The sequence below is a fragment of the Uranotaenia lowii genome, chromosome 1 (assembly GCF_029784155.1).
Source record: "Uranotaenia lowii strain MFRU-FL chromosome 1, ASM2978415v1, whole genome shotgun sequence".
NCBI classification, from domain to species: Eukaryota; Metazoa; Arthropoda; class Insecta; order Diptera; family Culicidae; genus Uranotaenia; species Uranotaenia lowii.
Window position 1 is genome coordinate 1,871,158 of NC_073691.1, and position 27,518 is coordinate 1,898,675.

General features: G+C 34.5%; 2 protein-coding genes across 3 annotated transcripts in view; both read left to right on the top strand.

The window, feature by feature from the left end:
* The window catches only part of LOC129740666 (cylicin-2-like), a 27,876-nt gene extending 1,523 nt beyond the window's left edge, over nucleotides 1-26,353 (top strand). The window contains exon 2 of the mRNA XM_055732411.1: nucleotides 20,838-26,353. Within this exon, the coding sequence (XP_055588386.1) occupies nucleotides 20,838-22,112 (1,275 nt within the window). The 3' untranslated portion in view covers nucleotides 22,113-26,353. The remainder of the gene's footprint in view (nucleotides 1-20,837) is intronic.
* The window catches only part of LOC129743241 (Ca(2+)/calmodulin-responsive adenylate cyclase), a 76,091-nt gene that overhangs the window by 20,637 nt on the left and 27,936 nt on the right, over nucleotides 1-27,518 (top strand). The window lies entirely within an intron of this gene.

The window sequence follows — 27,518 nt, forward strand, 5'->3', positions numbered from 1 at the left end:
TCTCCGTTCACAGTTCTGTCAATTCCACTACGCCACGACAAGACTACTTTGATTAGTTTCAGTTCTGGGGTTTCATCTTGTTGGGGTACAATTTTCAACTCGTTTTTTTTATACGCACATCCAACTGCTCCCGGTCCCGGTTTATGGAGGAGATTAGATGGGACTACTAAATGGTAAACAACGCTCAAGGGTTGGTCTCCTGGCTGGTTTGTATCCTGTCAAATTGTCGGTCTTCTAAAAATATACCCCGGTGAAAATTCGTTGACAAAGTTTCGTCACAACATGTACGGGTCGACCTCCAAAACAAAATTAAATTCCAAAGGGTTTTTGTTCTTCAAAAAAAAAGGTTAACCAGAAATGATGAATCTAGTGAAAGCTTCAGAACATTCAGAATAGTAGGCATTGAGAGCATTTTTTTTTCGCTTGCTCGGCTCTCCATTTCTCTGTTATTACTAAGGCAACTCATTAAAATGCCAATTGCCGGTACCTACGGAAAAGCGGACGGAAGTGAAAATGACTGACTGACTAGCCTAGATTTCACATCCTTCCCAGGACCGGATGCTCCCAGGGTGGTGTGCGTTTACTAATTTGATTCATTTTCTGAAAGAGTGTCTTTGAAAATAATTCATTTAAAAAAGTTGATCTTGTATCTAATGGGGGTCTGTGGGGTTCTCTTTGAAAATTAAAAAAAAAAAAAAGATTTCAGATTGAGATTTCAGAATTCAGATTTAAGATTCAGATCTCATATATGGATTTCAGATTCAGATTTCAGGTTCAGATTTGAGATTTTAGAATTCAGATTTGAGAATCAGATTCAGAAATCAATTGTAGACTATCGCCATACAAGACAAGTAATAATAAACAATAATTAATATTCATGCTGATTGCTTATTTTCGATCTCAGCACGATCCGACTGGGTTGAGTTGTATAGTAGAAGTAGTAACCGATAGAGTTGCGATCATTATTTTTTGATGAAATATTTTAACATTCCGCCAATTATGTCAAATTTATTTAGATGGTGTCAATTTCTAAGCCTTGGAGAAAAGGTGTTTATTTGTAATAAAAAAATCTCATTTTCAAGTTTTAGTTAAATTTGTTTAATGATGCCGAAGCATGATTCTTCAAATAAAAAACAAGTACAAAAGGTCACATTTGCAAGAATGTGAACACACAAATAACTAACGAGCTTGGCAAATAATAAATAGTTACCCTGTTGAAGATGTGCGAAAAATGCTGGACTTGGCTGTTTGTTTTGACTTTTATTTCTACGATGATAGCATCGCGAAGCCAGTCTCAGCTTGAGGGAAACGCATATTTTATTCGTGATATTGCCGCTTGATTGCAACCAACACTTGTTGACGTTTCGACTCGACCGCTACCCGTCATCTTCAAGGTTCTCCCGCTTCCCACTTGTTTTTCCCCTAAAGTAAGCAAATGAATACAATATTTAATGTTTTTGAAATGCTTACTTACGACTGTTGTGTATCCTATAAGAATCGCATTATCCGGCGGCAACTTTTTAATGAGCTCATACACAAGTTCCAGACCATTGAATAGGGCCGTAAAAATGCAATAAACTCACCCATATTGCCGATAGCGAACGTAGTCGATTTGTTTCTACAGGGTGGCCAGAAAGTTTCCATTTTCAAATTCCCGGTTTTTTCCCGGTTTTTCGATCGAGATTTTATGATATTCCCAGTTTTGAAATACATGAATGTGATAAGCAGGGTTTTTTTTAACCAAAATAAGCCCTTTTTTCATATCAAACGTAAAAATATCCTGTTAACGAAGATGTTTGTTGGGATTTCTACAGAAAATTGTTTAAACAAAGGATGGAAAAAGTAATTGAGGCCCTTAGAATCAGAGGGTGAGGTGCCAAAATCACAAACTTTGAGTTAAGTACATATACCAATCAATTCTTCATATCTCAATATACATCTGCTGCAAAACTCTGATTTTTTTGGTAATTTTGTCAACACTTTTTCGATCCAATTAAAACCATGATGTTCCAATTTGAATAAACTTTATCGCACACAGAATTTGAGTATTGAGCTCTTGTTTCTGAATTATGAAATTTGAAATATAATCATCGACAATGAATTTCGAGTGAATTACGAATCTATAAGTCAAACCTAAGATAAGTTTGGTTTCATGATTCGAATTTTAACTGATTAATACTGATTGATTTTCTAATTTAATATTTTTTCTCTGTAATTTTGAGAACAGAATCCACTTAATTCTATTCCTCCTATTAATTTTAAATTTTGATTTGATTCTCGTCTTGAATACTGTGTGAGCCTGAGCCTGAGTTCTAAGAGCTTGACTTTGAACTTGGCATGTTAATCTAAACTCTGAGTCTGAATTTGGAATCCAACAAGAAAATTTGAATGTCTTCATTTATTCAAATTTTGAATTTGAAGTTCTAACACAAATTTTAAAAATTATTCTATGGCTTGAATTTGCTTTCAAATCAGCCTTTTTAATATGATAATATCTTAATGTGATTCTTATTTTTAAACAATTTGTATTTTTCAAATTTTCAATCAATAAAGAATGCCATTACCAGTAAAAGCGCAAAATGTTAGTTAGAATCACGCAAGCATCTCGTTCTACCTTTTGGACATTTTATGAATGAACCATGTAACATGGTGGCAACTTATTTTGAATTTTTCTGTTTTTTCGCATTTTTCCCCGCAGAATTTAATGAATTCCCGGGTCTAAAAGGTTAAAAATGGAATTTATTTATGAAAAACAATTTTTTTGAACATATACAAAATAAATTCTTCGCGCTTTTAATGCTTATAAAAAATTTGTAAAATTGTAAATGTCAAAAATTAGTAAATTCACAATAGAAAATCTCAATATATTTTGGAACTCGACCACTTCAGAGCACAAAAAGGTATGTGCTGAGCTGAAAAATTTCGATTTTCCAAGAAGTTATCGACTTTTGCCCACATTATTCCCATGGAATTTAGATCCCAATTTTATTTCGCTTTTGAGAAAAAAAAATATGAATTAATTTTAGAATTCAATTGTTTATATAGGGGAAAAATGATCCATAAAGAATTTTCCCGGTTTTGATTTGAAATTCCCGGTTTATTCCCGGTTTACCCGGTCCCATTTTCAATTCCCGGTTTTTTCCCGGTTTTCCCGGTTTTCCCGGTTCGCTGGCCACCCTGTTTCTATAACCGCGATCTGACGTCGAGTGAAGATTAGTGCAAAACAAATTCGCCAACCAGTCACGCATCCCCGTTCGATTCAATTCGAGCTGCTGAGCTGCTTCTAGTGGTGGCATTTAAATTGAATCAGAATGTGCGCGGCTTAAAATTCATACTCAGAATCAGAAGTGTGTAATTTATATCCGCCGCGCCGCTCAATTCAGATTGGTTCCGGCGATTAATCGGTTGAAAATTTGGAGAATGCATTCGGAATAAATTCCACTGTGCTGACTGCTGATCCATCTTCCATCGATTTAAGCCAAGTAGCTGATGAATTTATGGGGTCATCGGCACATGGAGAAAATGTAACAACATGCACGCACGTTCTGGTGCGAATAATGGCTGCCAAATTCGAAGGATGTCCTATTTTACTTCACGCGCACGAAATGCATCGACGAAAATTTAATGCATCCAAGTAGCCATTGATCGACCACTTGACTGACTGACTGACTGAACTGAAATTGAATACATATATTGAAGTATGCGGGGCTTTTTTTCTGGTTTCGTATTCCGGTCTTGGCTCGAGTCAAAGTGACCATTGAATGTCAGTCAGAAGGGCGAATCGCTCGTGAGATTCGAACCCGAGTCAAGCCAAAAGTGACCATTGCATTTTGCTTGCCCGCATGTTTGGATAGATATGGCACTGACTTTCCGCCCCTGTCACGGCGATTGACAACTTTGACGAACTTCTGACTGAATGATACAGTAGTTAAGGTCTTTAAGAAAATCTGGCAGAAAGATGGCAACACTGGTCTATTTTTTTATATTTTGAAACATATTCGTGAAACGAGACTCGTCGAGTAAAAATAACTCGCACAATATTATCCCAAAAGCTATCCGTCATCATCAATCTCAAGAAGCCCCAATTCGCACATACGATCTGTGCTGCTGTCAAATCATTCTCCTCCATTATATGGGTTTGGTTTTTTTCTGTTTCGTTATTTGCCAAATTGAAGCGTATATGTATGGATTTCTGAATTTATTTCCTCGGTCTCCTCGTTTTGGGAATGTCGGATGGATGACTCTTGACGAACATTTATGAAAACAATACTCCACTCTATTTTCGTAGAAATTGAATCCTCTCGAAAAGAAAAATCAATCGGCTACGCGTCTCCATGGAAACCAAACAAGTGATTGACGGCATCCATGAATGCGACGACGACGACATTCCCCTAAGTCAATCAGTTGGCTGTGCAAATTGTAACATGTAAATATTGTTTGTTTCCAATTGGTACGGTTCTCACACAGAAAAAAATCCACCGTCAGCAAAAAAAACTGCACATCATACAGCTTTACTTGATAAATACGTACTGATTAATTATCTGCTCAACTTGGGTGCCTCATTCATGATTAGTAGGTAGCTAGCTTCTGTTTGCTGCTGCTAGTGATCCCTAGTAGTTAGTGTTACTGGGAGGAACTTTTCAACGCCTGCTCCGGTTGTTTCAACGGGTCAGATGGAAGAGTTTATCAATTTTAATTACATGGTTTGCTGCGATTGAATTACTCGAATAAATTATTGGAGGGGCTGAATGCAATATGCTTTTTTTCGAAGTTTTCGTACTACAATGATTTAAGCTAGTTTATTTATTATGAGAAAATGTTCTGAATAAACCATTGAATATTGAAAAGAGAGAGAGATTTGAAATTCACTCAAGCAGTTTACCATACTTCGCACAGATCCCTTCATTTGCATGTGCTTCTAATGACTATCTGGCTGCCATCAATCGATTCGACAACGACGCGTATGGCGTCAAAGATGATTGCAAATCATGTGTTGATCGCCGCCACGGGAAAACAGCTGTCCCTCGTAAAATGTTAAGCTCTTAATTCATTCCGTTACCCAAGAATTTCTTCATAAATTACAGGTTCTGCCTGTTGGCAACCAAAAATATCTACAATGAAAATTTTCAATCAATTCTTCCTCCTTTTAGCCCTACTTAGCTAGCGGCCGATCGGGTCAATTTGGATGATAATCGATAACAGATTAGAATATTCACGCTAACAAAATAAACTAATTTGTTGTTGGTTGCTGTGTTGACAGGTCATCAACAAAGTAGGTCGATAGTTTGGGTTGGTTGATAAAAAAAATTCAAATCGTGTAAATCGTAGTAGTCCTACCGTTATTTTCGCAATATGAATTGCAACATATAGCTGCTGAGTTTGGTCAGAATAACTATTAAAAAAAGAAAAATACTGACAAAATTCCAAAACTGAAAAAAATAGAACAAAAGTGAAAAAAAATTAAAAATATGACAAAAATGGCTAAAAAACCAAAATCACGAAAATATTTTTTTTTATTTAAAATAAAACGGATGACAAAAAATCAGTGGAAGAAAAAGCAACGCTACTAAATTTCACGCACTAAATTAAAAAAAAAATAATTCAGTTTCAGTTTGATTGTATAATAAGTTCAAGCTCCTTTTTAAATTACTCTAAATTCGGGGTGAGTTGAATTTCACTTCCATGTCAACCAGTTTTCAACTTTTCCTAAGCTTGTGTTTCAGCTTTGTTCAATTTCTATTTCGGTATTTTTTCTTCAATAATCAAAATTAATTACTGCTAAGAAAGAAAATCCTTTAGGTGCCAAGTGAAAAGGCAATAAAACACCAGCTCGCCTAAACGACACTAACTAGTAAAACAATCAAGCGCTCTGTCACCTGTCACTTTGCCCATGTTCATTGATCCTAATGACACTCTTTCTGTATATAGAAAAGCAAGAAATTTTGGTTCCACTTAATGGCCGTTCAGCCAATCACTGCTGCTTCTATGTTATAATTTTGTATCTACATTTGGTCTAGCAGCTACTGACAGTTCTGGGTCCGAACAAGGTCGGCACGCCATCAGCGATTATTCGTCCAGTCTCGCCTGCTTTGATGAATGCAGCAGATTCATTTAATCACTTCATTGAAAAACTGCTACCACGCCTTAGCAACCACCATCAAAGCCAACTGAGTGATAACGTGTTGTGAATGTTTAATTTGCGAGGTTATAAAGTTGTCAGCCGAGTGCCGAGCTTTGTTCAAATCGAATGCAACAACTTTCCGATGCGCGGAATATCCCCGGAACTTTTGTCTATACGTATGAACGAACGTTACCCGCGTCCTCCAGTCGAAGTTCAATTTTCATTTCAGTCTATGATAATAAAATTTAAAATACCGAATCGAGTTCACCCATGGAGCTCTTTTTTGTGGGGGGCCTCAGGGGTTGGTTATTGATTGAGTTGTCATACGAAGCCGAGATACTGATCTTTCACACAAACCGTATGGAAATCAGAACGTGACAAAAATGGCAGCCTCTCTGCGGCGACTGCTTGAAATGACGATTTGAGTTTTGACCTGACCTCACTCGACCTCTCTTAGGAGTAGATATGTATTATATATTATATGCGAATGCGACTAACCGAGGTCCGTCTAATCAAGCAACCATCAGCATAAGTAACACCGGCAAAGGCGAGCACAGCAGGCCCTGATCCGATCCGTATGAGACGGCAGAAAGTCCCAACCAACAACTCATTGCCAGCTTGCTAGGACCGAAACTCGCCACCATCACCGAGAAAGAGAGCCTACTGCGGCAAGGCAACCTTGAACCATAAGAAGCAATAACTGACGCAATAGTCCTCCTAGCAGAAACAACACGAACAACAACGCGCAGTAACCAAGAGTAATTCAATCAAAGTAACCGCTGGGAATTGGTTGGTTGGACTCTAGCACGCGTGTGGGGTATTGGCGTGTTGCGTTGCGAGTGTTTTGCGTTTGTTAGTTGGTGGAGCAGAGACGATGGAAATCCTGCAGGACCTTGATTGGTTCCTCCCCATTAATGGAATTAAATCAAGGTTGAAAATTTCGCCGGAAAAATGGACCTTGCCGCCACACAACCCACAACATAACTAAAGGCACAGGAAACACTTAACCGAAAAAGGGAGAAAATTGACCCCATTTCTCGGGAAGCGGCAACCGAAAGCATAAATTGCGTTTGGGTGTTTGGGTGCTTGGAAACCTTTTCGAGAAATTTTCTCCAAGCGACTAAGTCTTCCTTCACTCATATGTATCATGTGTTTGGTTTGGTGTTAATATGTTTACGTTTTTGTTTACGAATGAATGGAGCGTATGAATGTACCCACCCAGTTATGTTTTGTGTATGATGATGATGGGAAGGCACGTTCGTGCGGAGAATTCATAAATAGTCACTACTCTGTTAGTCAAATAAGACACACTGCGGTCAAGTGATACACGTAACTATGAAGCTCACCGGGACGCCGAACACGGTGGGGCAGCAATGATTTAGTTATTTATTCAATCTTTGCAGATGAACATTTAGCCGTACCCTAGGCTGTAATGGGTCACGGCGACGGCGTGCATTACTGTGTTTATGGAAGTTGACGGTTTGGAAACAGACTCTATACTAACATAAACCTGAAAGGGCGGTTGCACGTAGCCTTATTCGATATGAGATCATAGAAAGTAAATTAAAAGGTGCTTCAATATCGTATACTTTTTCTTTGATGATCCATGTTGATAAGGTGAATGGGAGTTGAAACACTTGCCCTCCCTTCCGTTGGACAACAACAGCATTGCGCAGTGGAAATATCACAATTAGCAGTTTAAATGTTGATATTTCCACTTTTCCACCATGCGCAAGTTAGATTAGAATAGACAGTATTGTAAATGAATGATAACTGCCAAAATTAGAAAGGCAATTTAATTGTACAAGAATTAGTGGATGAAGATGTTAACAATTGGTTAACACATGGTTAGGTATTCAATGTTCAATGTGCTACTAGGCAAGGTAAAGTAACAGTATTCTTCTCCCCAATGCTCTAGTAAGTGTGCATTTGCGGTTTATGAATTTCGAAGGCTTATTCTTAAATCAAGCATTTTACAAGAACTAGAGGCTAATTGGATCAAGATGCTGTTAAGACAGTTTCCTGTCAAGAATATTTCCTTTTCGTTTCAATACTTTTTGATAGATTTGTCAGTTTTTTGGTTAGGTGTGAAATTGAAATAATGAAGTAAAAGATAGATGATAGTCCAGGATAATAATATTGGAGATTTATAAACAGGAGTGTAATTTACAAACAGATTGAGGAAACTTGCTCTAAGAAGTTGTTAAGCGTTCGAAATTTTAGAAGAATAGCATTGTCATTAGCAGTATGGTCCGATTATTAATTCAATCATGCTATTTATTTTTTTGTTTGTATAACGTAAAATTAATACAAAAGTTGGTTGGGGGGTAGACAATTAAAAATTCTGTTTTATGGTATCCAAGTTGTTAATATAATTACAGAGCAGCCGCGTATTTATTTGGAATTCCTAAGGAATCACACATTGGGAAACATCTTTAATTACCCAATCCATCTGAATCTAGTTCTTTCTTGTTTTATTACTTTTTTTGTAGTTCCATCTATAGCTCGATTAGGTTTGAAATTCAAATAAGGATGTAGAAGATCGAAGGTATGATTTTGATAAACAAGAACCTTCTCGTCCAGGAAAATAATATCGGGGTTTCAAAAATTGACATTTATTTTAACCAAACCAAAGATCAAGGAAGGTTGTTTTGAAAAGTGGTTCAAAATTAGCAATGAGGTTTTAGAAGAACAGAATCACCATTTGCATTATGGTTTATATCCTGTTGTTTTGATAAGTCAATGATAGTACAAAAGATATTGATCATGCAATTCATAATTGTATCTCTATTTTATTTTTTAATTTTCCAAAAAATTTGGTACAATTAATTTTTGTGTTAAGCGAAATTTAATAATTGCAGCATTGAGAGATAGCTTCTTATCTAGATGTTTTGTTCTGAATACGGGAAATATGTTTTATTAGTCAATCTATATTAATCTCGATTAAAAACGCTCATAAATTCAAAGTTTTTGAATCGAGTAAGTTTAGGTGACAGGTAGGGATAACTCAACTACGGTAAGATAGTGAACCCTTCTGACAATGATATCGAGACGTTAGCATATGATAACTTTTGCTACCATACTGTTACTGCTCGGTTGAATTGGAGGTTGGGTTAACTCGAAGCTCATGTAGGGCCCAATTGTCCCAGTCCGTCGAGCACTATCTTAACGCTTCCCTAAACTGGTGCTTCAGAACCCTCGGGCTCTGTTGCCGCTATCCTTCTCTAAGCTTATTAATATCATCACAGTCTTAGCTCATAGTTTCATCTCCGTACTCATCATAATTTACATTTACCTCATATCTCATTTAGTCCCCTTTTGTTTAATTTTTATTGTGAGTATTTTTAACAAGTTTGATTCTTTTTTAATCTTTTTAGTTGTATCTTATTTTGATCTGAACATGGAATGTGATAATGAAGTAATGTGTACTGAATGTAAAAACGTGGAAAACAACCTTGAGAAAGTTATTACTTGTGCGTATTGTTTTAAAAGTGTCCATCTACGTTGTAAAAATCTAATTGGCAGTGCTGCACGCAAAATGAAAGCACAGCAATATTTTTGTGACCCAAATTGTGCATCTATTTATTCTAAAATTATAACTCTACGTAAAGATCATGAGACAATTATAGAAAATATCAACATGAAAATTGAGGAAACAGTTTATAACGTTGTTTCTAAAGAGTTGACTTCGGTAAAAACGGATATGAGATCAGTTACTTCTGCGATAGAGGCGTCACAGGAATTTTTATCTTCGAAATTTGAAGAAATTCAGACGGATTTCAAAGATTTAAAATCCCGGAATGATGCTCTTGAAGAAGAAGTATCTGGTCTCAAATCCAAACATTCCAAACTTTCAAATCAAGTACAAAAGCTAGAAACGAACCTTGATAGATTCAATAGAGAGGCTATTTCTAAAAATTTAATGATTTTTGGAGTACCGTTTCAAAGTGGCGAGAATACTCTAGAACTTGTTCGTAAAATATGTGGGACTTTTAGTTACGATTTAAAACTTGAATACATAGAAAATGCAGTAAGACTACTTTCTTCGAATAAACCCAACGAAAAGTTACCACCAATTAAAGTATTTCTTAAAGACACTTTTGTTAAAGAAGAGATATTCAATAAAAAACGAAGCTTTGGGAAACTCGCTTCCTCTTTAGTTGACCCGACATTTGTGTTAAACGGAAAACCATTCAATATCACAATTAGGGACGAGCTTACACCTTTATCAATGGAAATTCTGAACGAGTTACGTGAATATCAGGACTTACTAGGAGTAAAATACGTCTGGCCTGGTAGAGGCGGTGCTATCCTTGTAAAACAAACAGATACTTCTAAACCAGATGTTATTAAAACAAAACTTGAAATGAACCATTTTATGAGCAAGCACATCACTCAAGGAAAAAGCGTTTCATCAATTCCCAAGGAAACCCCATCTCCTAAACGCAAAAGGAATAATGATTCAGAATTAAAATAAATTTTATTTGTAAAAGGTCTTGTGATTACCTTTTATATAAATAATTTAATGGATAATCTAATTAATGTATACCATGACAATGTCGATGATTTTAATTTAAGAACTTGTGATAACAATTTAGGAAATTTAAGAGTTTTGCAATGGAATATATGTAGTATGAATAGTTTAAATAAGTTTGACTGTGTGTTGCAGACTATTGAACATTTAAATGTCTGTATTGATGTAATTGTTATTTGTGAAACTTGGGTTGCGAAGCATAATTGTAATATTTATAACATTCCAGGATACACCTCGATCTTTTCTTGCCGTGACCAGTCCTATGGAGGTCTAGCTATGTATATTAAAACAAATTTAAAGTTCAAAATTACTGAAAATAAGGTCATTGAAGGTTTCCATAGGATAAGCATTCAAATATCTTTGAGTGGTCAAGTTTTTAGTGTTCATGGCATCTATAGACCACCCGCATTTCCATTTAACTCATTTTGCGATCAAATTGAATCCTTGTTAGCGTCTGTTGCCGATAACCATTCTTGTCTTATTGTGATTTTAATGTCCCCATAAATTTAACCAATTTAAATACAGTTACGAAATATAAGTCGATTTTGGAATCCTTTGGTTATGTTTGCACAAACTCCTTCCCCACTAGACCAAAAACTAATAATATTTTAGACCACGTCATTTCTAAGCAGATTGATCTAGGCCGACTGAAAAATGACACTATTTTTATTGATGTGAGCGACCATTTACAGGTTATTACATCCTTTAAATTATCAAGTAATAAACAAATGGCAACTTTAACGAAAGAAATTACTGATCATTGTAAACTGAACAATTTATTTTTGAATTATTTGAATAATGTTCAACTACCAGATAACGTGAATGTTGGTTTGCAAGATATCACAACATCTTACAGCCATTTTCGATCAATGTCTACTAGGACAATAAAAAAAATGTAAAATTGAAAGGCAACTACTGTCCATGGATGTCACTAGATCTTTGGACACTCATAAAAATTAAAAACAACTATTTAAAACGTTCTAAAAGGCACCCCGATGATGTCCAACTAAAACAAATGTTGAGTCATATAAATAAAAAATTGTATTTAAAAAAACAGGAATGCAAAAAGTTATATTATGAACGTTTACTGAACAACACACCACATTCGAAGCTTTGGAGAAATATAAACACCCTCATGGGTAAAAACAAACCAACCACATCAATCAACCTGTCTGATGAAGAAGGCAGCACTACCAACAATTTAGAAGTTTGTGAAAAATTAAACAGGCACTTTTCCACAATTGGCAAAAGGTTAGCTGAGGAAATTCCAATTGACCCTGGCTCTGACCATTTATCCCGTATTGAACATGTACAAAATACAATATTTCTACATCCAGCTACTGTGAATGAGGTAAGGGTAGTCATTCTATCCCTTAAAAATAAGAAGGGCTGTGGACCTGATAATTTCCCAGTAAGTGTCTTAAAAAATTACCATGACAAATTCTCTATCATACTTAAGGAATATTTTAATTACATTTTAGAGACTGGAATTTATCCTGAATGCCTCAAAATCGCAACAGTTATTCCTGTTTTTAAGGCTGGCGATTCCCATGATATAAACAACTACCGTCCAATATCTACCTTAAGTGTTTTTAGTAAAGTGTTTGAAAAACTTCTTGTGACCAGAATTGTAAATTTCCTGAACCAGCATGACATACTTTATAAGCTGCAATATGGTTTCAGATCCGGCTCGAGCACACTAATTGCCATCTCAGAACTAGTCGACTCCATTATTTCTAAAATGGATTCCAAAAATATTGTGGGAGCATTGTTTTTGGACCTTAAAAAAGCTTTCGATACATTGAATCACGAAATATTACTATCCAAACTAGACAAATATGGAATAAGAGGAACAGCTAATAATATCCTTCGCAGTTACTTAGAGGGGCGGAAGCAATTTGTAGTGATTGAAAATACCAAAAGCGTGGTAAGAAATATTGATATAGGTGTACCACAAGGTAGCAATATAGGTCCGTTACTTTTTTTGTTGTATGTTAATGATCTCTGTAACTTACCATTAAAAGGCACAGCACGCCTATTCGCTGATGATACAGCAATTTTCTACTCAGCAGCATCTACTGATATTATCATTCAACAAATTGAAAATGACTTGAAATTGTTATCTAAATATTTTAATACCAACTTGCTCTCACTCAACTATACGAAAACCAAATACATGTTATTTCATTCTTCACATAAAAGATTACCTCCGAATATTGACCCAACGATAAATGGAAATGTTATTGAGAGGGTAAAATGCTTTAAATATTTAGGAATCTACCTAGATGAAACTCTTTGTTGGAGTCGTCACACAGAATATCTAGAGAAAAAAGTTTCTCCTCTTTGTGGTATCCTATGGAAATTGAGAAATTTTGTGCCTCAACATGTTTTATTGAAATTTTACTTTGCGTTTATTCACTCTCATATTAACTATCTTATTATGATATGGGGAAGAGCTTCCTTGTCAAATTTACAAAAACTTCAAACTCTCCAGAATAGATGCTTAAAAAATATTTATAGACTACCGTTGCTCTTTCCTACCCAACAGCTCTACACCTTAAGAGCCCATAACATTCTTCCATTAAAAGATCTTTGCGATTTACAAACTGTAATATATGTCTACGACAATTTACACACAAGTTTCAGTAATCAAAACATCCATTTTACAACGGGATTGCGTACTCATAACACTCGCCAGTCAGATTTTTTACAACGAAGCCGATCCGTGACATCCTTAGGTCAAAAAAGAATATCATTTATTGGTCCAACTAAGTACAATGCCTTGCCTAATGAAATAAAAACCATCAACAACCGTTCTACGTTCAAAATCAAAGTAATACAGCTATTAAAAGAAAAATTGAGTCGTTAAAAACCGATCGATCAGTGACCAGTTTTCTTCTTTTATAATTAATTTTTGTAGCAATTTAGTTTCTTTGTGTGTTCTTTTTTTTTATTAATTATTTAAATTATAATGTCTTATTTGATTAAATGTTTGCTTAGTAGTATTAATATCAAATAGTGGATCTCTTTAAAGGAAATCTGTTTTCCATTGAGATCCATGTAGTATTTAATTTAGTATTATCATTACATTTCCTCGCACTAAATTTAAACATTTCAGTTCTCAGCATGAGTAAAATTTTGCCCGCGTTTTTTATCAATTTTTGTTGCTGCCAGACATGCTGAGAACAGTAGCGTCCATTACCAGGGGGCTCTAATGAGCTTTTTGGTGTGGGGGAGTGTGGTGGGCCGCTACAAAAAAAAAAAAAAAAAAAAAGCTATTCTACTCTCATGTAAATTTTCCTCTTCTGTCCCCCGATCTGTTTTTCCTTTCCGGGTCAGCCAGGTAGTTCATAAACCCATACAAAAAAAAAAAAAAAAAAATCTTTGCAGATGAACATTTAGGAAAAACATCAAGAATGAAAGAGCCAAAATGTTTCAAAGTTCCCAGAACTTTCCTTATCATAAAAGATAAATTATAACACAAAGATAGAAACAGAAAAATTGATTTATTATTTTTCTCATCACAAAAGTCTGTGTAGAATTTAAACTCAATAGGGTTTTAATTAAGGCGCTCCAAGTTTGTTTTCTTTATCTTCGAATATCACCCAAAGAAGTGAGGGTACACAAAATAAGAAAAAAAAATTGCAGTTGCCAAATGACGTAAAAATGCATACATTACTGAGATTTGCTATAAATTTGAAAAAAAAATCTGCTCGAGAATTGCCTTCCTCAAATATAGCCGTTTTCAGGCAAAAATTGAGCAAACGACAAGAATGACAACAATAACTGAAACGACCTCAATAACAAAAATAATTAAAATGATAAAAATGAAATAATGGCATAATGACATAATTGAACAAAATTGAACAAAAATAACTTCAATTACTCCAATAACAAAAAATGGAAAATAAAAAACATGACCTAAAAACTAATACAGTTATTAAAAAAAGAAAACCACCAAAATCATAAAAATGACAAGAAAAATCATATGCGACACAAATCAGAAAAATAACAAAAATGAAAAAAATGTCAGTAATGACAAACATAACAAATTTATCACAAAAATGATCAAAATGACCATAATGACAATAATGACAAAAAATAACAAAAAAAAGACAAAAAATAACAAAAAAAGACAAAAAAACAGAAAAAGATAAAAAAAATGACAAAATTTACAAAAATGATAAAATTAGAGAAAATAGAAAAATTACTAAAAATAACAAAAATTACACAAATGACAAAATGACAAAAGTTACACCGAGGAAAACAATAACAAAAAAAAGGAGAAAAAATAACAAAAATGAGAAATTTTTTTCAAAAATTACAAAAAAAATGAGAAAAAATAAAATACCACAAAAAAAAATGAGAATAAAAATAACAAAAATGACAAAATTTATATAAAAAGACAAAATCACAAAAATTCAAAAAACAACTAAAAATTACAAAAATAACAAAAATGACAAAAAATGATAAAAATCACAAAAAATGACCGTCATGTCATAAAGGAAAAAATTACAAAAAAATTAGAAGAAATAACAAAAATGACAAAAATAACAGAAATGACAAATATGACAAAATGAGAAAACATAACAAAAAAAAATGATAAATTTTACAGAAAAAAAACAAAAAAAAATTAGAAAAAATTACTAAAATAACAAAAAAATTGAAGAAATGGCAAAAATAACAAAAATGACTTGAATGACAAAAAATGAAGAAAATATAAAAAAATTACAAAAATTACAAAAATGACAAAATGTCAAAATTGCCAAAAATAACGAAAATTCAAAAAAGACAAAAGTGACAGAATGAAAAAAAAAGCAAAAATGACGAAAATTTCAAAATAAATAAAAAAAAATAATTACAAAAATTTCAAAAATAACTAATTGAAAAAAACATAAGAGGAATTTGTTTAGTTTTTGGCTGGTTTAGTTTTTGGCTGGTTCGTCTCTGTGATTTTGTGGTCTTTTGTACTCCGTAGATTCCACAATATCCATTTTCTTTATTACATTGTTTCATTTCGTTATATTTTTGTTCATTTTGTCCGAAGACTTACAAAATTTCCTTAACCTAGATTTAGGGTGGTGGGATTGGATCCCTGGACCTCTGACTTATAAACATGTTAGCTATTAGGCTAAACGACCACTCCAATGACAAAAATTACAAAAATGACAAAAATTACAAAAAATACAAAAATGACAGAAAATTACAAAAAAATCCAAATGTACAAAAATGACGTAAGTCTCAAAAATGACAAAAAATCACAAAAATGACAGAAAATTTAAAAAAAATACCAAAAGGACAAAAATGAACCAGAATGACATAAATGACAAAAGATGAGAAAAAAATAAAAATAATTTCAAAAGTGACAAAAATAACAAAAAATTACAGAAGTAACAAAAATTACAGACTAGGACTGAGGTTAGGACAAAGACTAGGACAAGAACTATGACAAGGTTACAATGAAAATGTTTATAAAATATTTTAATCCGTCAGTTGCCATGATCCGTTCCACTGTGCGTGTCGTTAGAAGAAATTGTTCTCTTTGGGTCAGCAGTTAAAATACCTACTATTGGTTGTCCGCCCTTCCTCATCCCTTCTATTTCTTTTCCTTGGGTCGATCAGAGGTTTAATTGAAACGCGTCGACACTTTTTCAGTAACCAATCCATCACGACCGTTTTGGCGTGATATAAATGTTTGTATTTTAGCAAAAATGTCTTAATATAATATTTATCACTTATTAAAACGCAATTGAATCTTCCATGAATTGCTCGAATAGGTAAAGACAGAGCGTAAAAACTTCACCGTCATCAGTCATAAAACTGTCACTGTGAAAAAATTAAAGCAGTCGCATTCATAACAGACGCCTTCAAATGAGTAACCAAGCAAACAATCTCGCCTCAACCTCTAGTCAAATGAAGCGTCGGAATTATCATAGTCGCCTTCAGTTCATCACCGTCTTTTTTATTGTGACAGGATATTGTTTAGATTAAAAAAATCTAAGACGACGCCGAAAACGACACGTTCATCATTAGTCATGCCATTTATGAAACTGAAACCCGTTACCGGGTTTCGGTTTAGATAGACATACAATGTTTTCAACTAAGTTTCCGTTTTTGGAGATCAGTCCAGGGTAGTCAAGGCCTGGAATAAAATCGAATGAAACATCAACTATCTCGACTGAGGAGAACTCCGTAGGGACTAAAAAGGACAAATCGACCTTGCGGCTGTACGATCCTTCTTTTATTTTTGCTTTTTATTTAGCCTTTCAAAATGTTAGTAGTATTATTTAAATCTGAATTTCATTTGTCCTCGACACTGGCAACTAGCCCAACAAGCAATCCATATACTCGAAATTTTTCGAATCATACCTAAATGCTTTCAACCGACGCCGTCATCTTGCTTGACGACCGTCATTTGAAAAATAACATGCGTCACGCGAACGGAAATCCATGACGATCGTCAAGCTTTTCCAGTCCCTTGAAGCATGACTAGTAGTCAAATGAGATCTGAAACTTGATAGTGAAGGAAAATCAGCAACCACTTCAACTATGATGTTTAAAAAATTTATGCTCTGGGTAGAGATTATATTTAAAACGAGCACCGAAAGTCACAGTAGGCCGATCACACAAGTAAGTGATTGACAGCCGGTCAAGCCAATGCAATGATGATCTCGGCAGGCGGCGCCGGCAGCACGACGAATGAATGAAGATGAGACTAAAACGAAGCCATGGCATACTGGTCCCATTTCAAAGTGAAATAAACTAATCCTGTTTTGACAGACCAGGAGGATGTTCGCGCGCTGTGTGAATCGACAATATAGATAGGCCTACTATGTTGTGTTCGGGCCATTTCTGCAAACTCGCTTTCTAATGCATGGAGTATGTAGTGCACGCGTAATTAGTTCGACGACGACGCTTGAACCTGCGTTACTTACTCCACTGATTTGATACCCTTAGCTATTGCAAGTCAAATTGCTACAAGCGGGCGGCGCGGCAGTTTGGAATTTTGTTTTGCGCCAACCATCCATAAAACAAGTATCGCGCTCGCGAGAATTCCCACCATACTACGAGATCGGAAGAAAGTCGCACACGGTGCACATTCTTACGAATAAATTATCAACTAATTGAATAACCGATACACTACACAAACTCTGTTCAGCTGAGTCCATCGAATGAGAGTACGCGGCATCTCATCAGACACAGATCGCAGCGTTGTGGAATGCTGCATAGACGATTAACGGCGGGAGGGGGCCTCATCATAGGTGAGAAAAGAATCTCAAACAGTTGACCTCAACGGATTGTTTCCTCTTCAAGTCGAGGCGTCGAAGCGCGAAGCATTTAACAGCACTTTGCGCGATTGAGATACTTGCCTGCAACGAAGACGTGTGCACAGTTTTAATTGATGTGTGAATTAGTTTATCGAGCTGACGACTTAAGCTGTACGATGAATGAGGAATTTTGATTACATTTTCTAAATTTTGATCGGAATGTATCGACTACACTTATCATAAGTCAACTGCTTGAAGGAATGATCGGATGTTGAAAAGGTGTTCCATTAAACGATTAACTTAAGCTTTCCTATTAGAATACCACTTAGGATAGTGATTGGTGTTTCAACATTTGATCCGGGTATTCGACTCAGAAACTTTCGAAAGAATCAGAACGTCAATGATGTCAGCTTGTGTTTCGACCAATCTCAGCGGTACCTCGTTACACCCACTCCGTTGAAAAAAAATGTTTTATGGCTCTCTCTCTCTCGTCATTCAATTGGGGATTCTGTGGTGAAGTTTTGTGGTTCTTAGGGAAAACAAAAGCAACTCGAGACGACGATTTACGTTAATGGAATGGATTTAGATACTTCGGCTACTAAATATAGAATGGACAGCAAACAGCTCGTCGATTTTTGAGGGGAAAACAACATCCGCACAGGTGTTGTTTCATTTCTAATGTCATATTAATACGACACACTAAAATTCTTCCTCAGTCAATAGAAAATCTTCTATGTTTAGAATCTTTGTAATCGAAAAGACAAGAAAAACTTACATAATTTTTAAACCAGGATACGCACGTGAATGCTCGTCGGTCAAGGTCAAGCTTAAAAAGCTTAAAAAAGACAAAAAAGACAAAAAAGACAAAAAAGACAAAAAAGACAAAAAAGACAAAAAAGACAAAAAAGACAAAAAAGACAAAAAAGACAAAAAAGACAAAAAAGACAAAAAAGACAAAAAAGACAAAAAAGACAAAAAAGACAAAAAAGACAAAAAAGACAAAAAAGACAAAAAAGACAAAAAAGACAAAAAAGACAAAAAAGACAAAAAAGACAAAAAAGACAAAAAAGACAAAAAAGACAAAAAAGACAAAAAAGACAAAAAAGACAAAAAAGACAAAAAAGACAAAAAAGACAAAAAAGACAAAAAAGACAAAAAAGACAAAAAAGACAAAAAAGACAAAAAAGACAAAAAAGACAAAAAAGACAAAAAAGACAAAAAAGACAAAAAAGACAAAAAAGACAAAAAAGACAAAAAAGACAAAAAAGACAAAAAAGACAAAAAAGACAAAAAAGACAAAAAAGACAAAAAAGACAAAAAAGACAAAAAAGACAAAAAAGACAAAAAAGACAAAAAAGACAAAAAAGACAAAAAAGACAAAAAAGACAAAAAAGACAAAAAAGACAAAAAAGACAAAAAAGACAAAAAAGACAAAAAAGACAAAAAAGACAAAAAAGACAAAAAAGACAAAAAAGACAAAAAAGACAAAAAAGACAAAAAAGACAAAAAAGACAAAAAAGACAAAAAAGACAAAAAAGACAAAAAAGACAAAAAAGACAAAAAAGACAAAAAAGACAAAAAAGACAAAAAAGACAAAAAAGACAAAAAAGACAAAAAAGACAAAAAAGACAAAAAAGACAAAAAAGACAAAAAAGACAAAAAAGACAAAAAAGACAAAAAAGACAAAAAAGACAAAAAAGACAAAAAAGACAAAAAAGACAAAAAAGACAAAAAAGACAAAAAAGACAAAAAAGACAAAAAAGACAAAAAGACAAAAAAGACAAAAAAGACAAAAAAGACAAAAAAGACAAAAAAGACAAAAAAGACAAAAAAGACAAAAAAGACAAAAAAGACAAAAAAGACAAAAAAGACAAAAAAGACAAAAAAGACAAAAAAGACAAAAAAGACAAAAAAGACAAAAAAGACAAAAAAGACAAAAAAGACAAAAAAGACAAAAAAGACAAAAAAGACAAAAAAGACAAAAAAGACAAAAAAGACAAAAAAGACAAAAAAGACAAAACAGACAAAACAGACAAAACAGACAAAACAGACAAAAAAGACGAAAAAGACGAAAAAGACGAAAAAGACAAAAAAGACCAAACAAAAAGACCAAACAAAAAGACCAAACAAAAAGACCAAACAAAAAGACCAAACAAAAAGACCAAACAAAAAGACCAAACAAAAAGACCAAACAAAAAGACCAAACTAAAAGACCAAACTAAAAGACCAAACTAAAAGACCAAACAAAAAGACCAAACAAAAAGACCAAACAAAAAGACCAAACAAAAAAACCAAACAAAAAGACCAAACAAAAAGACCAAACAAAAAGACCAAACAAAAAGACCAAACAAAAAGACCAAACAAAAAGACCAAACAAAAAGACCAAACAAAAAGACCAAACAAAAAGACCAAACAAAAAGACCAAACAAAAAGACCAAACAAAAAGACCAAACAAAAAGACCAAACAAAAAGACCAAACGAAAAGACCAAACAAAAAGACCAAACAAAAAGACCAAACAAAAAGACCAAACAAAAAGACCAAACAAAAAGACCAAACAAAAAGACCAAACAAAAAGACCAAACAAAAAGACCAAACAAAAAGACCAAACAAAAAGACCAAACAAAAAGACCAAACAAAAAGACCAAACAAAAAGACCAAACAAAAAGACCAAACAAAAAGACCAAACAAAAAGACCAAACAAAAAGACCAAACAAAAAGACCAAACAAAAAGACCAAACAAAAAGACCAAACAAAAAGACCAAACAAAAAGACCAAACAAAAAGACCAAACAAAAAGACCAAACAAAAAGACCAAACAAATAGACCAAACAAATAGACCAAACAAATAGACCAAACAAAAAGACCAAACAAAAAGACCAAACAAAAAGACCAAACAAAAAGACTAAACAAATAGACCAAACAAATAGACCAAACAAATAGACCAAACAAAAAGACCAAACAAAAAGACCAAACAAAAAGACCAAACAAAAAGACCAAACAAAACGACCAAACAAAAAGACCAAACAAAAAGACCAAACAAAAAGACCAAACAAAAAGACCAAACAAAAAAACCAAAAAAAAAGACCAAACAAAAAGACCAAACAAAAAGACCAAACAAAAAGACCAAACAAAAAGACCAAACAAAAAGACCAAACAAATAGACCAAACAAATAGACCAAACAAAAAGACCAAACAAAAAGACCAAACAAAAAGACCAAACAAAAAGACCAAACAAAAAGACCAAACAAAAAGACCAAACAAAAAGACCAAACAAAAAGACCAAACAAAAAGACCAAAAGACCAAAAAGACCAAAAAGATCAAAAAGACCAAAAAGGCCAAAAGACCAAAAAGGCCAAAAAGGCCAGAAAGACCAAAAAGGCCAGAAAGACCAAAAAGACCATAAAGAACAAAAAGACCAAAAAGACCAAAAAGACCAAAAAGACCAAAAAGACCAAAAAGACCAAAAAGACCAAAAAGACGAAGAAGAAAAAGACGAAAAAGACGAAAAAGACGAAAAAGACGAAAAAGACGAAAAAGACGAAAAAGACGAAAAAGACGAAAAAGACGAAAAAGACGAAAAAGACGAAAAAGACGAAAAAGACGAAAAAGACGAAAAATACGAAAAAGACGAAAAAGACGAAAAAGACGAAAAAGACGAAAAAGACGAAAAAGACGAAAAAGACGAAAAAGACGAAAAAGACGAAAAGGACGAAAAGGACGAAAAAGACGAAAAAGACGAAAAAGACGAAAAAGACGAAAAAGACGAAAAAGACGAAAAAGGCGAAAAAGACGAAAAAGGCGAAAAAGAGGCAAAAGGCGAAAAAGACGAAAAAAACGGAAGAGACGAAAAGACGAAAAGACGAAGAAGAAAAAGAAGACGAAAAAGACGTAAAAGACGAAAAAGAAGAAAAAGACAGAAAAAACAGAAAAGACAGAAAAGACAGAAAAGACAGAAAAGACAGAAAAGACAGAAAAGACAGAAAAGACAGAAAAGACAGAAAAGACAGAAAAGACAGAAAAGACAGAAAAGACAGAAAAGACAGAAAAGACAGAAAAGACAGAAAAGACAGAAAAGACAGAAAAGACAGAAAAGACAAAAAAGACAAAAAAGACCAAAAAAACCAAAAAGACAACAAAGGCAACAAAGAGAACATAGACAACATAGACAATAAAGACGAAAAAGACTGAAATGAATCGATTGATTTTTCCGACCTCTACATACATATGTATGCCTACTAAATCAAAAGTCCCGTTCACAGATCAAGTGATCGCTCATTAAATAGAAAAAGAAGAACATCATGTAGATACATTTTTACGACAATATCGTAAAAACAGTGAATAATGGATATTGACGACAACTTTCCCCGGCTTTGTTGTGTGTGTGTTTTTTTTCTCAACATCGATCTACTTGATTTTAACGAAAATATTGTGAAAACAGTAGATTGTTGGTATGGCCGATACACTGCCAAAGAGATGATCTTCTAATCGGAATGCTATAGATTTTCACTATAGATTTCTACTTATTATGAGCTATTGAAGACAAACAAACGACCATAAATTGCTTTTTTGTATAAAAGATAGGATTAGAAGAAATACAAAGATAGATAAATATGACATAATGCATAATACATGAACGTAGGGTAGGTCGTATGTGGTGTTAATTTGATTCGGAATGTAATTTGAACGTTTTTTATAAGTTATCTGATTTCTACATAACCCTCTACATAGCTTTGAATCCTTAGAGTTCAAAAGAAACCCTTAAACTCAACCGCATAAAATCTCAGCAGCTAACCGCGAGACGGTCATCAGAATAAATCCTAGGTATAACCTCCTAGCGTCAAAAAACAGAGTTGTTTACATTTTTTCCCACCTGTATCGATGTCGTTTCTCTATAGCAAACTAACGAACGGCGACAACACATATGCCAATTCGATTTCAAGAATCTGCTCCTTGCCCGTCGTCCGCCCTTAAGGCAAGATTTATTTGCTCTCAATTCCAGTTGAACGCAGACCGCAAGAGCTGAAATTAGATCGAATTGTGTGTTGGTTTTTATTTTTTTATACACAAATATTTGATGTTGAAAAGCAGAATAACAGCAACCCGTTTGGGGACTCTAATTTGCATTGACACTTGCGTGCGTTTCCATGGTAGCAAACAGCTTACTGCGGTTTGACTACCTATTGGTTAGCTCTACGCAGTTCCACATGGCTTGCTCTACGCGGTCGCCTACGAGGACGTTGTCAAAGTAAGTTTACTTTGATCATTAATCAAACACTGAATTTAAGTAGCCGTCAGTCTACTAATGTGATTAACATGTGATTCGTTCGGCGCGTTTCGTTGATGGTTCTCTCAAAGATGACGATCATCTCATGACAAATCGTTTTTGTTTTTCAGCAAAAGATAATAAACAAACAAACCATCTCCACTAAAACGCATATGTAACATAAGTCAACGCCCTCGCACAGGCGTTGGTTTATCTTCAATATTTTTTTTCTTTTGGATTTGCACAGTTCGCAAGAGCGAATCTAACCGGATGGGACTTGCTCGCTCACATGTTGACTTAATTAGTGCGGCTGTGCTGTAGTGCAAGCAGCTGAGCCGTATCACAACATGCATAGTATATTTATACAAGATAAACTACATTCCTATACCCCGATGAATGCAACAAGCCTGCTGGTTCTGAATGAAGAGATTTGATACTGACAGCGAAGCGTTTGTTTTTGTTGCTGTTTATATTTATCCCGTGCAGTTTTGTCGCGTGCTTTGCTTCACGCTCTGATTTTTTCCAACTAATCAGATAAGCCGGCGTATTTTGCTGTTATAAGTCTCTCCTAGGCCATTGTATCATATTGTGGCTTCAATGGTAATCTATATATTTGAGTTTTGTGTATCAGAAGTAAAAAGACACACAATTACATTTAGATCTATTTTTGCAAATGGATATCTTTGTTCCCTATCAATGATCGACGTCAACGGATGGCTTAGGGCCGATGAATGAAAAATTGTAAACATACCGTCGCGTTTAGGATCAGTTGCAGCTGTTTCAACTCGAGAGCCTCAACGGGATCAATTGTGTTCAAATGCAAGAGCAAAATTTTAGAAAAAAAAACTTTCTATACTGGATCTATCCATCTAAATTAAAATAAATTGTCAGAATAATTAGCATCACCAAGTCGTAGTAACCTTTTGATTTTGGACAACTGATAAAGCGCATACCAGTCATTCCTGACAATTTACTCGTCACCATAGACCGATTTCTTTCCGTGAAGCGCTGTCATCTGTTAAAACGACCTGACAGCTCGCGCCAATCAAGAGTAGCAATCCTAGCAGCAGTAGGCTTTGCGTAATGAAACATTAATACGACGCGAACGTGATTATGATTTCTGGATCTTAATCACAGCAACCCGCGACCCCGCGACCGATGGCTTCAAGAATGGCAATGGTGAAGAGAAGGACTGTGAAATGGGAGGTCCATCAAGGGATAAATAAATCATTTAAACTTTCAACTCTGGCTCTGGGCTTTGGATATGTAAAGTGAAGTGTGGATGGGTAAGAGGAAACTTCCTAAGATGCGGATCAAATTACTATCTTCTCGAACACGTCCCTCGCTTACAATGCGAATCAGCCCTCACAGCCGTAAAGTTATGACCGGGAAGTTTAAATTCAAATCTCAAGACGAAGGCTTTAAATCAGAAAGTGCAGATAAACAGAAATTGTTTTCAAATCAAAATATAAGTTTACATACACTTATCTCTTTACACCTCAGAAATTGTCTTACAAAATCCAGGAAGTTCGCAATTCATGAATGGAAAAAAAACAATACAATCAATACATCTCAATCAACAAGGACGCCTGTCAATAAATTACTAGCATGAATCCGAATTGACATTCAATAGCCGCCACGCGCGATTGCTTGGATTAGCGAGATTCACCAAATAACTGCGATAATCACCGCTGCCGCCCCGTTTTATCATCGCCTACTACAATTAGAGACTTCCGTTCCTTCCTCAATAGGTGGAAAAAACCCCGGGTCGGCCGATGCGGTTCCTTTCATTAGGTTATCTTATCACGTCTGTTTCACCATGTATTCCTTTTGTTTGTTTGACTTTTTTTCAATTTGGCGACCGTTGCAATTGCTTCATTAAATACTACCCGGTGTATACAAATATGATAAACAGATAAACATTAACGTTGTATATCAGTGTATTTTAGTGTCGCTTTGCGCGTGTTTTCATTAGAACCAGCTGTCGTTAAAGCGAAAATTGAACTTTGTTTTGAGGAATTCCTCATTGCGCGCGCGGTAAATTTTATGACAACAGGTATCAAAGATTGTGGTCTTTATTATCACTGAAGTTATCGGGAAAGCCCAAGAAATGGTATGAATAGGGAGAATCTTGGGAAGTCCCAATCAAAAGCGAAAAAACGATTTCTTATTTGTTTAACAAATGGCATTGTTTTGAGTGTTTCTACACTATCTCTTAATTCAATGAAGTCCATCATAAGCTGAATGACAAAAAAAAACGCAAATTGACAAAAATGACACGAATTACATAAACGACAAAAATAACGAAAATGACAAAAAATACAAAAATGATAGAAATGACTAAAATTACAAAAATTTCAGAATTTATAAAAATGATCTAAATAACAAAAATGATTTATGTAATTCTTGTCACCCCTGACACCTCTGTCACTTTTATCGTTTTTGTCGTTATTGTCATTTTTGTCATTTTGAAATTTTGTCAATGTTGTGTTTTTTAGTCATTTTTGTCATATTGTCATTATTGTAATTTTTTCACTTTTGCCACTTTTGTTATAGTGGCAGGAATTACAAAAGTGAAAAAAATACAATAATGACAATATGACAAAAATGACAAAAAATACAACATTGACAAACGTTACAAAAATTACAAAATTGACAAAAATCACAAAAATGACAAAAACGACAAAAGTGACAGAAGTGACAGGAGTGACAAAAGTAACAAAAATTACATAAATCACAAAATTGACAAAAGTGACAAAATTTAGCAATTTACCAAAAAAAGATAAAAAAGACAAAAATACAAAAAAATAATAAAAATTACAAAGATGACATAAGTGGTAAAGGTGACAAAAATGACATAAGTGGAAAAAATTACAAAAACCACAAAAATTTAAAAATGAAAAAAATTAACAAAATAACAAAAATGACATTAATTACAAAAAAATGGCAAAAGTGACTATAATGACAAAAATTGCAAAATTACAAAATTGACAAAAATGAAAAAAATGTAGCAAAATGAAGAAAAGGTGAGAAAAATGACAAAAATAACAAAAGTAACAAAAATGACAAAAAAGACAAAAGTTGTAAAAAATGATAAAATTAACTAAAATGAACCATTTACAAAAAATATTCAACCATTCATAACCGATGAGTACATAACCACATACACATAAACAATATTCAAATGCAAAATTTCCTCTTATTAAAAGGTGCTCCCATATCGCTAAACTCCATCTAGCTGGGTAATCCAGTTCCGGAGCATATGGACATCGGTTTGTAATAGCCACCGAATGATGCCGCTGCTATGCGAAATAATTCCCGATAGCTCACCAACCTCCTGAAGGCATGTTACGATGATTGTCTGGCTGGAGCAGATTATCTACCCGGAACCCGGACCACACCGGGAATGAAACCGGTCGGTCAATGACATATTTTTCTCCCCCGGGCCAACAGCCAGTTGATAAAAGTTATCGACGAGAAACACAGCTTGTAGATAGGCTGGCATTTGAAATGTTTGATCCCATTTCCTCGCTAAAGACGACGACGATTCTCATCCAAGTAGGCACCATCATGGAAAGAAGACACCATGGTCTATTTCGATATCAATCATACACGCATTTGTTTTTCGTGTAGCCTAGGGATTTTGCGAAGACAACATTTTTCTGCTTAAGGAATTATCAACAGCGAACGAACGACACGAAACGTTCTCGAAGCCTACTACGATTTGCGAAGGGTATCGTCTGGCTGTTGCTTAGAGAGAGCGTTAATGATGAAAATGAAATGAAAAAGTTTTCCCATATTTTTCCGGATACTTCATTTCACTTTTCTCGACTGGATTTTATGTCACACTCTGTGTTGTTGTTGACCAAAAGACCGACTGACATGCTGTTTTCATAAACTTTCCTCTCACCGAGACGCTTTTTTGATGTCTGCCATTTGGGATTTTGCGATACAGATATGACAAGGCAAGGCACGCACATAGGGATTGATGGTACCGACCAAAATGATTAATAATGATAAATAATCCTGATTAATTCATGTTGGAGGACTTGATAAATCGTCTTAATTTTTGAATGTTGTACCGATTGGAATGATTTACATCCGAATCAAATGTTGAATGCAAATCGAAGGACATTACGTCAAGGGAAAAGGCAAAGCATACTACGACGTAACAGAAAAAAGGCCATCAAATGACAGCTAGCCATAATAATGTGCTTACATTTCCGAATGACTTATAGAATGCTCATTAGTCATCGTCATGTGTTACCGAGCGTGAAGTAAAGAAGTAGTCGAGTTTCGCCATTTCCGAGTGTGTACACGGAATAAAAATC